At 38.0% G+C, this 14,652-nt stretch overlaps 1 protein-coding gene across 2 annotated transcripts in view; it reads left to right on the plus strand.

Annotated features, from left to right (window-relative positions):
- Nucleotides 1-13,399, plus strand: part of SLAIN2 (SLAIN motif family member 2) — a 35,379-nt gene extending 21,980 nt beyond the window's left edge. Inside the window, exons 7-9 of one of the 2 annotated variants that reach the window (XM_080614698.1) lie at nucleotides 3,176-3,253; nucleotides 8,598-8,916; nucleotides 10,743-13,399. In XM_080614698.1, coding sequence (XP_080470824.1) covers nucleotides 3,176-3,253; nucleotides 8,598-8,916; nucleotides 10,743-10,809 — 464 coding nt within the window. In that variant the 3' untranslated portion in view covers nucleotides 10,810-13,399. The remainder of the gene's footprint in view (nucleotides 1-3,175; nucleotides 3,254-8,597; nucleotides 8,917-10,742) is intronic. The other variant, XM_080614699.1, reaches the window with a different exon arrangement.
- The last annotated feature ends 1,253 nt before the right edge of the window (nucleotides 13,400-14,652 follow it).

Raw genomic sequence — 14,652 nt, forward strand, 5'->3', positions numbered from 1 at the left:
GGATGCACTGAGAATTGCAGAAATTATTAGGTAAATTTGCTTGCCTTTCATAAAATCTTTCCCCAGATGTGAACCATTGTAGACCAACTTACATTTAAGTGTAAGTTAAGTATCACTAATAAAGCCCAGATTTCTAGCTTTTACAGTTTCCCTGCTCTTACAGATGTTTGTCAGAGTCTTGCTATTGACAATCGTAAAACGGTTTGTGTATGAAGTCAATGAGTAAGTATCTTTGCTTAGTCTGGATTAAAAAAAGTTCTGCAAAACTGTACATTGTATAAAAATATCCAGAATTGTGTCCTCCTTGTTGTTTGGTTTTTGTTTCATTGGTTTTATATTCTGTCATCTTGCACAAAGCATTGTTAAATTGCAGCAAATCTTTGTTTTCCCTTGGCAATGACTTCTGGGTCTTGGGATTTGAAGCTTCCTCATATACCTGCTAGTTTTGCATGAGCTTACGTTTGCAAGGATGCTGGCTTGCCACCTGAGGTCACTACTTTCTCCTTGTCAAAGATCTGCTGTTCATAATTTACTTGCACATTTGCTGTGGCTGCAATACTGAACTTGCTATGGTTGCTGGCATTCAAAAATGAGTTAGGAATCCAGTAAATTTCTGAAAAGCCAATTCCTGTTAGGAATTCCATAGGCAAATTGTACACACTTGCTTAAAGAGTAGAGGGAAGACTTATAAATACTTTCAGAGGTACAACTGTAAAACATGAAAACATTTGTTATTTTGAGTTTTAGCTGTAATATGGTGAAAAATTAAAATTCTTTAAAAGAGTGAATTAAATAGCAGTTGTAGCTATTAGAACCTTCCCTTACATCCAATTCTCCATGCCATTATGTAGAAAGTACTTTTTTAATACAAAAGCTAGTAAATATTTCACCTTAAAACCCTGGAAGATAAAATAATACTTATTCCTTGGAAAACAAGTATCTTTTAAAGTGTTAGAGTGATAGGAAGTCTCTGTATTTGGGTCCTATACCACATAGATTGTGCAAAGCTGTAAAACTTTGTGAGTGGCTTCCACATAGGATCTACGTGCTTTACAGTGAATAATGTGTGTGATACTTCTGTGCTACGTGGCACTATTAGCACATGGATGTTAAATCTTTAAGCAGAGCTAACTATAATACTTTTTCAAAGAGCTAAGCTGTAGATTGTTCAAACTTCTCAGTAACTAGTCTGCTTGCCAAGATCCAGCTGCTTGGCACATAAAAGAAGAAAATGTATGTTTTGAGGAAACTGAGGATTCTGTTTCAGTTGATCAGAAGTAAACGTAGCTACATGTATTGAGCATTCATGACAGGTAATGTAATAGCATAAGGAGCACTTAAAGAGCAGCAATAGTGTGGATGGATAAGCATGCGCTCCACGCTTGTCTCAAACTGCATGTTTCCTCAGCATTGCTCAAGTCGTGCAGCCTGGAGTTCTCAGTGATTCAGTGCACAGAATTGTTTAGCTATCAAGTCTCTATTTCCCGGAGTCTCCATTTAGAAGGAAGGAATTGGATATACTTATTTAAAATCCTTTCTATATCATTCCACATCTCTGACTTGCAAGTAGTGTAAATAATGATGGGGGAAAAAACTTAGTGCCATGTACAGTAGCATATTTAAACATAGCTGAACGAATTAGGGTGAACTAAATTCAAAGTCATAAATATGAAGAAAGAAGCTGTGCTTCATTTTGTGTGGTATAATAAAACACTGATGCGGTAAAAAAAGGTATAATGGAATACTTGTGGACAGAAACACTCTGGCCACTGGTCTGCCTCACTAAATTCCTAGGAATTGTGCTCACTTTTAAACATCTTTACTGTGCTTAATTGGCTGTTCATAGGTATGCCTTAGAAGGAATTTATAGGGTTTTTTTTCTTAATAGCCACAGGCAGCATTTTATCATGTTGGTTAAGACTAAAAATATGACCACTAGTCATGTTTTCAGAATGAAGGTAAAACAGACTATGAACTTCTTTTATATTCCAGAAAATATTGTGAATTTTGCACTGCCTGAAGGATAGGAAAGGTGATGGCAATTATTACATGCTATCAAGTTTAGAAAACGATTAACTAATATTGATAGGATTCCAGTTGTTCTTCCCCTACCTTCTTTATAGTGATATTCAGCAGTTGGTGATAGGATTATTGATCTTCCTTACTCAGGATCAGGATCTTTATGCACAGCTGTTCCCCCATCTTTCTTCCTTCTCACTGTGGAAATAAGACTTGCTAGTGTAAAAAGTTTTATGTTGGTATAAAACTATTCACTGGGGTGAACGAAGATGTTTATTCATACATTATCATTGTAAAAATCTTTTCTGTAGGCAAAGCTGCATTTTCATTGACTACTTTCCTACTTCCCACCGCTTAAAGATGCTGTGGTGAAAATATGCTGTGTCGATGTGTTCCTTCTGGCAATAAGTAGTTCTCTCCTTACCAAGATTCTACAGCTCTTGGAACATTGGCTTCTCTCTTGATAACTGATTGATAATGAGATCATTTCAAGGCAGTATCAGTCCTTGAACATTACTAGAAAAAAGGCAGGATAAAGGAGCAAAGAAGCAATAAAAACAATTTCTGTCATGCTGTCTGCATGCTGGCAGATGACAAATTTTAGCATTATGTCTGAGTCCTTTTGCATATGCTTTTGAAGAGGAAAAAACCAGACCTCAAAATGTCTTATGTTTTCATAACTGAAAAATAACCATTTTGTTTCTATGATGATCACATTTAGACAAAGATTTGTAGTTTTGCATAGTGTTAGAATATTTTTTTAATCTTTAAAAAAAAAAACAAACTAGTTTTGCTAGGTCAAATATGACAGTTTAATTTTCAAGTTAGTATCTAATCTTGCACTCATTGCTGTAGCATGTTTGCTAGGTGGCTTGTTCTCCCTTTGGTGTATTAATTTTTTTCCTTTTTGGGGCTTTTTGCCCTGCAAGAAGCTTTACTCTTACGGAATCTGCTCATTTTGCACTGCAAAGTTTCTGACATGCTCCTCTGTAACTCTTTGCCATTAAGAGCAAGCACTACTTAAACCCCAACAGCCTTTTGAGTGTTTCACTCACTCTGTTCCTTGATGCTTCACAAGTGGATGCAATTCTGAAATTCCCAGTAAATTGAGTTTTCTTCTCCTTAGACAAATATAACACTTCTTGTCTTTCAACAGCTCTGCAAAGGCAGAAAAATTTGCCTCGTGCTGCCTTCAAAACCAAACAGTTTCTTCAAACTCCATCTACAAAAGGAGGTAATTAACTTACAACCTCTTATCAAGCTCCAGCAATCTCAGATAATGATTCACCTGCATTAAACTTCACATAATCTGGATTAATAAAATTGATATTGCATGTCAGGATTAACCAAGTGATCCTTGCTGTATGAGAGTTAATTTTATTGGTCTAAACATAAAAAATGCAACCCTGCATTGGTGACTTCAAGTGCGAATCAGGAAATCTGGATTAGAAAAGTAGACTCCTGAATCCATACCTATTTGGATGTAAATATTGTACATTTGGATAGTTAGAATCATAGAATAGTTAAGGTTGGAAAGGACCTTAAGATCATCAAGTTCCAACCCCCCTGCCATGGGCCGGGACACCTCCCGCTAAACCATGCCAGCCAAGGCTCTGTCCAACCTGGCCTTGAACACCGCCAGGGATGGAGCATTCACAGCCTCCCTGGGCAACCCATTCCAGTGCCTCACCACCCTCTCAGTAAAGAATTTCTTCCTTATATCCAATCTAAATTTCCCCTGTTTAAGTTTGAACCCGTTACCCCCTGTCCTATCACTATAGTCCCTAATGAAGAGTCTCTCCCCAGCATCCCTATAGTCCCTCTTCAGATACTGGAAGGCTGCTGTGAGGTCTCCATGCAGCCTTCTCTTCTCCAGGCTGAACACCCCCAACTTTCTCAGCCTGTCTTCATACAGGAGGTGCTCCAGTCCCTTGATCATCCTCATGGCCCTCTGGACTTGTTCCAACAGTTCCATGTCCTTTTTATGTTGAGGACACCAGAACTGCACATAATACTCCAAGTGAGGTCTCATAAGAGCAGAGTAGAGGGGCAGGATCACCTCCTTTGGCCTGCTGGTTGCTGTCCTTTTGATAGTTCTGATAGTTGGTGGTGTTTGGATTTTTTTTTAATGCTAAAATACATTTTTTTAAAACAAAAGTTGTAAAAATTGTTCATTTTTTGATTGTGCAAAAACATGCAAGCAAGTGAGAATATCATCCTTTGTGCTGGAAACAAAAGCTGATGTGTTTATCCTTGAGAAGATGAGCATGGAACGTCAACTTAGTTTGCACATACATGCACACATGCTTGTGCTTTCTTTTTTCCTCTCAAAACAGGAAGATTAACCCCAGCATACGGTGATTTAGATGTTTGGGTTTTGTCTCAAACAATTAGAGACTAAAGTGTGGAATATTCCAGTTTGCAAACAGCTGAAGTTGCCTTTTTTTTTTGAGAAGAAAACTATATATATTGAGTCTGTAATCCTGTTAGACAAATTTTAACTGATTTTTAATAAGTTCTGGCAATCTTGTATGCAACACTGCCTTGATTTCACTACTAAGATAAAATAGTTAATGATTTTGGTTTTAGGGATAATTGGTCCTGTTTATTACAATCTAGAAGGTCTCATTTCAAAGATCATGTTTCACCTGAGACCAGTTCATAAGCCCTCTATATGCTATAATCTTTTAAGAATTGTTAAGTCTTTTGTGCAGATACTGACAGTAGCCAACAAGATGCCTGTGTTTCTCCATAGTTTAATAACACTTATCTTTTTGAGTCAAGTTCATTCCATGCAGAAAGTTTGAGCAAATTATAATGACTTTGCCACGTATTCACACAGCTTAATAGGAAGTCTCTAACAGTCTTCATAATACTCCATACCAAATATAGAAGAGTTCTCTTGAGTGTTCTGCTTTGGCATAAGACTACCATCTCAATTCCTCTGCAAGGCTTTCTGTGCTGTCTTTCCAGTTGGCCATGCCTTCACTTTCAATGGGATGTGTGGAACACTTACTATATCAATGGCATAGGCTAGAGCTATGGAAATGTACAGGAAATTAACTTCTGTTGCTTCTAAAATTTTATTTAACCTTAGAGAATGAGGAACAGAGCATGTTGCACCTCCATATTCCAGTTGCTATCTTTCATCACTGTAAATGAAGACCCAGCATGTTCTTTTCAGTTATTTGATATTTTATAGTCCTTGATTGTGTTAATTTTCTTGCTTCTGATCTGGGTCTCATGAGTATAGAAGCATTATGCAGTAATGAAACAAGACTTTTGTTTCAGAATAATAACTGTGAGCAGCAGTTGGTGTTTTTTAAAATACACAGCCTGATCCCTTTTACACACACACTGTGGCTTTTATTTTGTTACCATTTTGTGTAAAGCAGTTCAAAATACATTTAGATAACTATTTACCTCACTGTAACAGATTTGTTAAGGCTTATACAGTAATCCAGTATCAGTCAGACCACAAAATCATGGAAAGCTTTGGGTCAACTAATTCAACCCCCCTGTAATGGGCAAGGACATCTCCAGCTAGATCAGGTTGCTCAAAGCCCCATCTGACCTGGCCTTGAATGTTTCCAAGGATGGGGCATCCACCACCTCTCAGGTCAACCTGTGCCAGTGTTTCACCACCCTCATTGTAAAGAATTTCTTCCATGTATTTAGTCTGAATCTACCCTCTCCTAGTTTGAAACCATTGCCCCTTATCCTAACACTATATGCCCTACCAAAAAGTCTGTCCATGTCTTTCTTACAAGCCCGTTTAGGTGCTGAAAGACATCAGTAAGCTCTCACTGGAGCCTTCTCTTCTCCAGAGTGAACAGCCTCACCCTCTCAGCTTGCCTTCACAGGAGAAGTATTCCATCTATCTGATAATTTTTGTGAACCTGCGCCAACAGGTCCATGTCTTTCCTGTACTGTGATGACAGAACAGTCTATTGATTCCCATCATTTTACCTCATCTGTTCTTTTGTGTCAGTCTGAATCATCTCATCACACTGGTTATGATTTAACAACTGCATTAGAATGGATTTTGGTTTCAAGTTGGTATGCACCAGCTGGCCTTGGGGTGCAAGCCAGATAAGACTGTAGCTTCACAGCATCCTACTTTGCCAGACAGGGACCTCTTGCTCCCTGCCCACATTCCAGTGCAGAATCCAGGAAGGGTGGGAGATCTAAATGTCATGACTACACAATGCCATTTATTTTTACTGTTGTGAGATGTCTTAATTGTAGTTGGTTCTAGTTGTTTAGTTTCTAAGGAGATGGGAGTTGTGTAAAGTTGTTAAGCACTACCCTTGCATGTTTGTGATTTTTTTTTTTTTTTATTAAACGTGGATCAGCTCAATACTGCACTTGGGTATAGTTATCAAATAGCCTTTGACTAAGGCAATACCTCACTCTTTGTGATCCTGTCTTACAAATAGACCAAACAGAGTTTTATTAAATATCCAAAACTGCTCTAAGACAAAATCCTTTATATGTACGGCTTAATTATTAGGCAGCTTGCCAGAGATTGCATCATGTGGACTGCTTTGGCGATCACAGTGCATTGGAAGACAATTCATTCCTTTATGTATAAGCATGAATACAGCTCTTGGCAACGTCTGCAGTGCTGTGCTGACAGGAAGCATTTTATGAATTGACAGCGCAAGTTGGAAGTATGGTAAAATATGGTCAACAGAAGACTGGAGAGAATGGAGAGGACTGATTTACTGACTGCTTACTTTCACTGGGAATGTGACATGCTTTCTTCAGTTACAACTTTTCATTGCTTATTTTCTGTACCTAAAACTCTTTTCCTTGTTGTGCCTGTAAGAGGCCCAAAGCTGTATTCACTTTTTATACACTGGAATTGCTCTGTTAGTCAGTTGCTACATGATGCTGTGTTTATGTTCCGGGCAAGTGTTCTAATGAGAAGTTTAGTGATAAAAGCTCCCTATGTTTAAACTATAAAATTACTTGGAAACTGTGCAGATTCAATTGCACGAATGTTTCAGGCAATACCACATTTTAAAAACTTCTAGTATGTAATCTGTCTTAGTCCTAGGAGGTCTTTGCTGCTGCTCTTGTCCAGTCATTCTGTTGTTAATGCTTTCCTTAATCCATCCTCTGGCTTGACACCAAGGTTTTTATATATTCTCCTCACTGCTTACCAACTGCCATGTATTGTTGACATGTCTGCCACCTTTTTTGTCAGCTTTTCCCATGAGCAGCTTCATGCTCTGTTTGATATTGCTGTCAGTGGAAAGGCTCTCTTGGATAATCAAGAAAGGAATCAAATTCAATTCACATCTGTAATGAGGCATGTATAGGGGATGTCTAGGAAGATTAATAAGAAATTACTTCAAAATACCACCTGAAAACTACAACTTCCTCTGTACCCCATTTAGGATGCCGTGTTCCTGTCATTACTCGTCTCTTCTCTCACTCCTCATGTTCTTAGTAGATCTACCTTGTAAAATGATTATAAAAGTTATGTGAAGGACCATCTTTATGTACAGCATCTGTCAAAGAGGACACAACTTTGGTCTCTGTATAAAAAAGGTTTATTTAGTGGAGGAAACAACAATTCATGCAAATTCACTACATGTAAATATGATTTTGTTTTACTTTCATGATTGTCCTACATTGACTGTTACTGACCAACACTAGTCAGTTTGAAAAGCTGATGAAATTCCATTTGTATTAAGATGAGGGATTAGTTTAAGCATTCTGTTTAGTGATACTTTATGCATTAATTTGAACAGATTTCTCATACTTGTGAAGAATTTGCTTCAGGTTTGGCATTATCAAAGAACTGTTGAATATTCTGGCTTACTAACCTTTCCCAGAAAGGACTTGATAAAGACTTTAAATACTAACTCAGGTAGAAAGTATTTGCATACAGATGTTAGTTATACAGATAATTTGGATAATGTCTGTAAGAAGAGGAAGGCTATAAACTGTTTTAGTTGTCTGAATTAAGTTTCATAGCAGCATCTTAATCTTTCTGGTGTTGGCGTTTGGCTGACCCGATCTTTTTTTTTCCCCATTAGCCAATAAATCTGGACCATGACCATGTCTCTAGGTGAATTCCAATTCAATGGATTAGGTTAAAAGAACAGTATAAAAGAAAAAATAAGGTGCTCTGCACTCAGAATTTTGTCATTGAAGACTAATACATACTTTGAATCTATTTAAAGACTGTATCACACTAGAATACTGTATTCTTCAACATGTTCTTTCAGGAATGGGAATTAGGTTCCCATGCTTCAGAGGCAGTTAACAAATACTTTCTCCTCTGTTTGTTTTGACTTGACTGATGGAACATTAGAGGCTTACTAGTATTACTTATAAATCCAGATAAATATTTGTAGTAAGCAAGTGAGGCATTAGAGTTATGATATCAAAAACACATGACAAAAAGGACATCTGAATTCCTGTTTTCTCATTGCTGCTTGATTGGCTGTATTCCATTATACATTCCATATTGTTTGAATATTCACATAAAGTAATTTCCTGGTTTTAATTTCAGTAACAATGTAACTTAAGCTTGAAAGTAACATCTGTATTTTATTTTCCAGTACCACCTTCAAGTAAATTCCGCTCACCTGCAGCACCATCTCCCCTAGCTCTCCGACAACCAGTGAAAGCATTTAGTAACCATGGACCTGGCTCAGTTGCTTCTCCAGAAGCCACACAGCTGACACACAGTAGTTCTTCACCAGGGCCTCTTGCAGCCCAGAGTTCAGGCTTGCCAAGCCCTGCCAGCAGTATTAACAGTACTACTCTAACCAGACCGGCAGGGACAGCAGGGATGAGGAGTGGCTTGCCCAGACCCAGTGCCCCTTCTGCAGGGGGCATCCCAGTGCCTCGCAGCAAACTTGCACAGCCTATTCGCAGGTGAGTATATGACAGACTTGTCTTAGCTTGACATTTTCATAATGAATTTTGTACGTTGTGTATTTGTGCTGCTCCTTCCTGCAGTTCTTACTTCGATCTCATGGTCTCCAGAATGGAAATGGAGACCTCCACATGAAGTATTTTCCTGAGCTTCAAAACTATTTTTGAAAAATTAGTTCTCAAAACTGAGAGACAGAGGTTCTCGAATCAGAGTGTGAAAGTAAAACAAATAATAAAAGATACTGAACTAAGTAAATAAAGTGGTTTAATATGGTCTGAGAAGGCAGTAAGAATTTGTGTGCATGTGGTAAAACGTTACAAAATCTAGCTGGCAAATGAAAATTCATTTGTACCACTGAGTGACACATTCTGAAGTCAGAACTATTTTCCTCTTGTAATCCATAAGTCAGGAAGTGGACCATAGTGAGTTCTTGGACAGGTAGAAACATTAGGAAGGAAGACACATGAGGACAGAGGTGGCATCCTTAGCATTTGCTAAACTTAAAAATCAGTGCAATTAACCCACAGGGCAAAGCAGAATTTTCAGCTTAAACATAACCTCTGTGCTAGCACCCAGCTGTAAAGTTGCTTAATGTCAGAGTGTTTTGGAGAACAACCACAAAACAGACCAAGTATTAACTGAAAAGGCTACATGGATATGTCCCCTTTCCCAGGATATGTCTTTACAAGAATCAGAAGAAGCAATGCATCATTTAGAGTATGTGCTCTTAGTGCCATACTAATGCGGATTTTCACTGAAGGTGTCAAGTGGAAGCCAGCTGACGTAAAGAAGCAGTCAGCCCTGAGAAATATTAAGAATCTCCATAAACAGAAAGGATTAACAGTTTGTCTTCAGTATGGTAAAAAAGATAGAACAGCTGTCAGTAGCAAAGTGGAAGAGTTCTTTCTGCAGTGAGTGCTGGGCAGGGAAATGACAAGTGACTGTTAACAGTAATGACTGTTTTGCATCCTGCATCTGCACTGTCAGCAGTGTGAAACTTTGTGCAACAAAAAGCAGTTGTTTTTGACAGGAAATTCTTAATAGTAGTGAAGTGTGGTTGGCCAAATCACAACTTGTCTATAGACAAGTGCTTCACTTACACAGCTGTTTTTTGGTGTTTTTTTTCTTTAAGGTTTATATGCATAGAACAAGAGGAAATGGCCTCAAGCTGTCCAGGGGAGGCTTAGAGTGGATATTAAGAAAAATTACTTCACCAAAAGGGGGGGGGTCAGGCATTGGAACAGGCTGCTCAGGGGAGTGGTTGAGTCACCATCCCTGGAGGTATTTAAAGGACAGGTAGATGTGGCACTCAGGGACATGGTTTAGTGGTGGACTTGGCAGTGCTGGGTTAGCAGTTGAACTTGGGGATCTTAAAGGTGATCTTTTCCAACCTAAATGTTTCTATGAATGTATAATGCAGTATCTGTACACAGTGCAATAATGAATTATCTATGCATGTCAAGGTTTTGATATAAGCAAAATATAAAACTCTAAACAAGGATTTCCCTGTTTATACATCATGGGGGGGGGAGAGAGAAAAAGCCTATTTTTAGGTGGTGGGAGATTGCTCTGTGAGAATACAAACTTGTAATAGCAAAATGTTTTCTGACTATATACGCAGATGTTTAGCTGACATGGCATTTGCCAAGATACAACACACAGAACCTGAAACTGAAAATACTTTGGGGTTTATCTTAATCTGTATTGTAGAAAAGCAAATGAATGAAGTGTGAATATTTCAATTACTTAGAAAATGTTTAAATTCTTATGTATTGTGACTTTGGCAGTTATGTATGAAACTGAAAAATATCTCATTTTATTTTAGGTCGTTGCCCGCTCCGAAAACTTATGGCAACGTGAAAGACGAGAGTTGGAAAGATGGCTGCTACTAAACTGCAAAGCTTAATGCAAAGTTCCAGTGCTCATGGATGCTTCCTCACCAGGCTAAAAGACAGCTTGATTATACAAACTGTTCAGATGTGACTTTTGGGATTTGTAAAAATTCCAGACCTCTCTGTCTCTAATTAGCACAATCTGGCAGAGATTATAAAGCAGCACTTTAATGACATCTAACATCAGATGTTTGGTGGTCATACAATCACCTCTACATTACATTGCTATCAGTTCTGGGTTTTTTTTCCTTGCTTGCTAAAAATGTATCAATATGAGCATTTATGACAGTGGCCAATGTCTGGGCAAAAACCTAATGAATGCCAAAGAAATGCCCATCTTGAAAAACAGCAACAGTCAACTTACATTGTCTAAATCTTCATTTTCAGCCTGTTTGAATTCAGCAGAAAGATTCCCGAATACATATTGTTGAAACAAGACTATGTTAATCAGAGCTAGTATTCTGATTGCAGACTGCTACAGTGCTAGTGAAACATTGCTTTTAACAATTGTATGAGATTCTCTTTGGGGAAAGTGGTACGTATGTCCTCTAGAAAGAATTGGAAGTTAGTCTGGAGGATTAAGCAGAACAGTAAGTAGTAGCCATGGCTTTTATTAACATTAAACATTTGAATGTAGCAGACACACACAAATGCAATAGTATAGATTGCATCTTTCCTATGTTGATTTATCAGCTTTAAATGCTCTTATACATTTGATTGCCAAAAGGGCTTAGTATCAGTTGTACAATCTTTCTAACCTTAAAGTTCCTGGCTCAGGAAAGATGGCCTTTGCTATTGTAGCCACATTTTTAACACATGGCTCACTATTTGGGGAAAAGTTTTTTTTATAGCAGGTTTCCATACAAAGGAAAGAGCGAGTCACAATGTTAATTTGTTCTAATACCATACCACTATGTGTGCAGCCTGGAGCAACTGTAAATGCTGATAGTTAAGGAGAAGGAAACACAACTATGCACTTGTAACATACAAATTTTAAGGTAATGAGTTGACTTTTGATGCCAAATGATATTCATTTAGGTGATGTTCCATGGTATGAGGGAGTTTTCTGTATCCTATTTTTTTACTTTCATCCATTTCTTAAATTGGTTTATTTTAAATTGTAAATATTTTTACAGAAGATATTGCCCATGTAAGTGTGTTTAAATATGTACTTTGCCTTACGTATATCTTACATTACTGGTAAAAGAGTATGAAACCTGCTATGTCTGTTTACAAGCTATTAAATTCCTCTGGTGGCTCTGACTTATTCTAACACATTTTGCTCTGGACAAGTCATTCATGTATTTAGTGTTTGAACCATTGTTTTCTGTTTTGGAAGACATCATGCAAACATTTGTAACTAAAGTTGTATTGGGTGGGACTAGTTAAATGCAAGGGATTTTGTTTGAAGCTTTTTCAGTATTTTGGATGTACAGTCGATGAAGTAAGAGAATGTGAATGGTATATCCTTTGTGCAATGACTGACGAACACTACAAGTTGGATTGGATGGTAGGTAGCCTTCAACCCCATTAGTATCTGAGTTTGGAACTGCTGGTGCATTTTGACCCAGCCACTCAGAGGAAAACTAACCCTGAAGTTCTAGCACTTGAATTTTAGGCCAGCATTAACATATTCCTGGATGAAAAGCCATGAAATTCTACTTGATTTGGAAGAAGCCAAATAGGAAGGACTGGAGACTAATTTGCAGCTCTGATTACTCAAGCAAACTTTGGGTTGATGAATGACTTCACACTTCAGACCAAGATCTATGCTGAGACTTTGAAGTCAGGGCATCAAATATACTGTAATTCAGTAAGCTTTCAGCAGGGGTACAGGAACTACCTTGCACCAGGAGATCAGTACATACCACTGATCTAGCCTTGTGGCATCTGCTGGCACAGGTGATGGGTGTCAGTATCTCATGTCACTGTTAAGCAGAGGAGAGGACTAGATCAAATGCACATGTTCTCACTAGAGCATGAATTTTAACATTTCAGCATGTTAGAAAGCAGTGCTGCAGTCTTCATTGAAAAAAGGTGAATTTTAAGGGGAGGATTTTATCAAACACTTGATGGACTTAAATTTGGAAGGTTAGTTTAGCTGACGATATTGGGGGGTTTACCATGGCTGCATCAAACTGTTGTGTACGTTTCCTTAAGTTAAGTAATTCATCACTTGGGTAAGTTTAGCTTAAGTTTTCTAAGGATTCTTTTCTCTGCTCTTCTCCCCTGAAATACAGCAAATGACTTCCTGAAAAGACAGACTGCTTGTTTACTAGAAAGCCTTTGTGCATTACCAGTTTATTTGTATCAGGAAATCACGGGGCTCTGTGTTTAGAGATTTACTGCAGACGTGTGGAAATACAGATTTGATAAACTAGTGCCTATGATTTACTTAACTTATGTTTGATATAGTAGTAAGGGTTTTATGAATGTGGATTACTTTTTGTGCCAACAGCTTGGAATTATTGTATGTGTGTAGGCAGAAGGACTTGTTCTGCTTCCAAAGTTATTTAATTTTCCGTGTTTGAATGTTTTTGTAAGTGTTAAAAATGTAAAAAAAAAATATAAATATAAAATATTCTTACCACAAAATACTTCCTGGATCATTATTTTTATAACAAAGTTGTTTTAAAAGCTTTTAGAACTTTAGAGGTTAATGGTTTAGGGCTTTTTGGGTTTGTTGGGTTGGTTTTCAAGAACCATGCTCACTTTTCTAGGAGTACCAACATCAGCTCCTGCCCCTGTAATTCATGCACTGAGTCTAGTGCTGTACATGGATGATGTGTGTCCATTGACAGCCTGAGGTGGACCTGTGCTGTGCCTCTGCTCTGGAAGGATAAAGCGTAATTCAGAGTTACATGAAGAACTGCATTCTGAGTGTTCATCTAGAGCGCTTTGTGCAATTCTAAGTGCACAAGCTGCCTTCGGTTTCACAGGATTTGAGTTCACTTCGAACCACCCCAAGAAACAAATACTTTCAAGTACATGTTTCATCTAGCTCATATCTTTTGGCGTGTATAGAAGCAAGAAGTTTGTCTTGAACTTGGTAACTTCCTATAGTCTTCATTTGGCTGCAAAGCAATGTATCCAATAGTAATATGAACGCCATCTTTTTCTTATCTTGGTACTAATAAAACAGGCTGATTTATGTTTGGTGGCCACTTAATATTAAATCTATTTAACAAAATTTAACATGGAAGGCTTGCTATTAATTATCTTCAGCACTGTCCCTATGTTGTAGTTCAGTCAGTAGATAAAAATGCTTCCCCCTAATTAGCTGACCTACTTACGCAGAGCTGGTTCCACACCTGCTGCTTCTAAACTGTGATCCACTACCCCTCCCCTCATTGCTTTTTAGTTCTGCAGTCAAGTACCAGTTGCCTCACACCCCTTCAGGAAAACAGCAGTGTCAAAATCTTAGGCAATCAACAGCCTTCTGTGCTTCCCTTTCAGTAGGTTGCTGTAACAAACTCTTCCATATTAAACTATCCCTTATAATTAGCATAATGGTATTGCAAGACTCAAGATAGAAAATACTGGTTTTACAGTCTCTTATTCTGAGTAAAGGTCTGACAGCTCCTCTGGGTTTGCTGTAGAAGCACTAGGTCATGTTTTATTCCATAGGGTGTTACCCTGTAGGAGTCTGATGGCAATAGCAAAGACAAATAAGTGATGAGCATGTAAGGAAGCAGAAGGTTGAAACTGCTTTTACTGTTGAAGTACGCAGATTTGATCGTTTAAAACTTACTTATACAAGTATTTCTGAGAAAGAAAAACAACTGTGGGACACAAATATGACAGGGATGCGTCTTTAGTTCTCCCTCTTCTAATCTGTGAGAA

The sequence above is a fragment of the Psittacula echo genome (assembly GCF_963264785.1).
Source record: "Psittacula echo genome assembly, chromosome: 1".
Lineage (NCBI taxonomy): Eukaryota > Metazoa > Chordata > Aves > Psittaciformes > Psittacidae > Psittacula > Psittacula echo.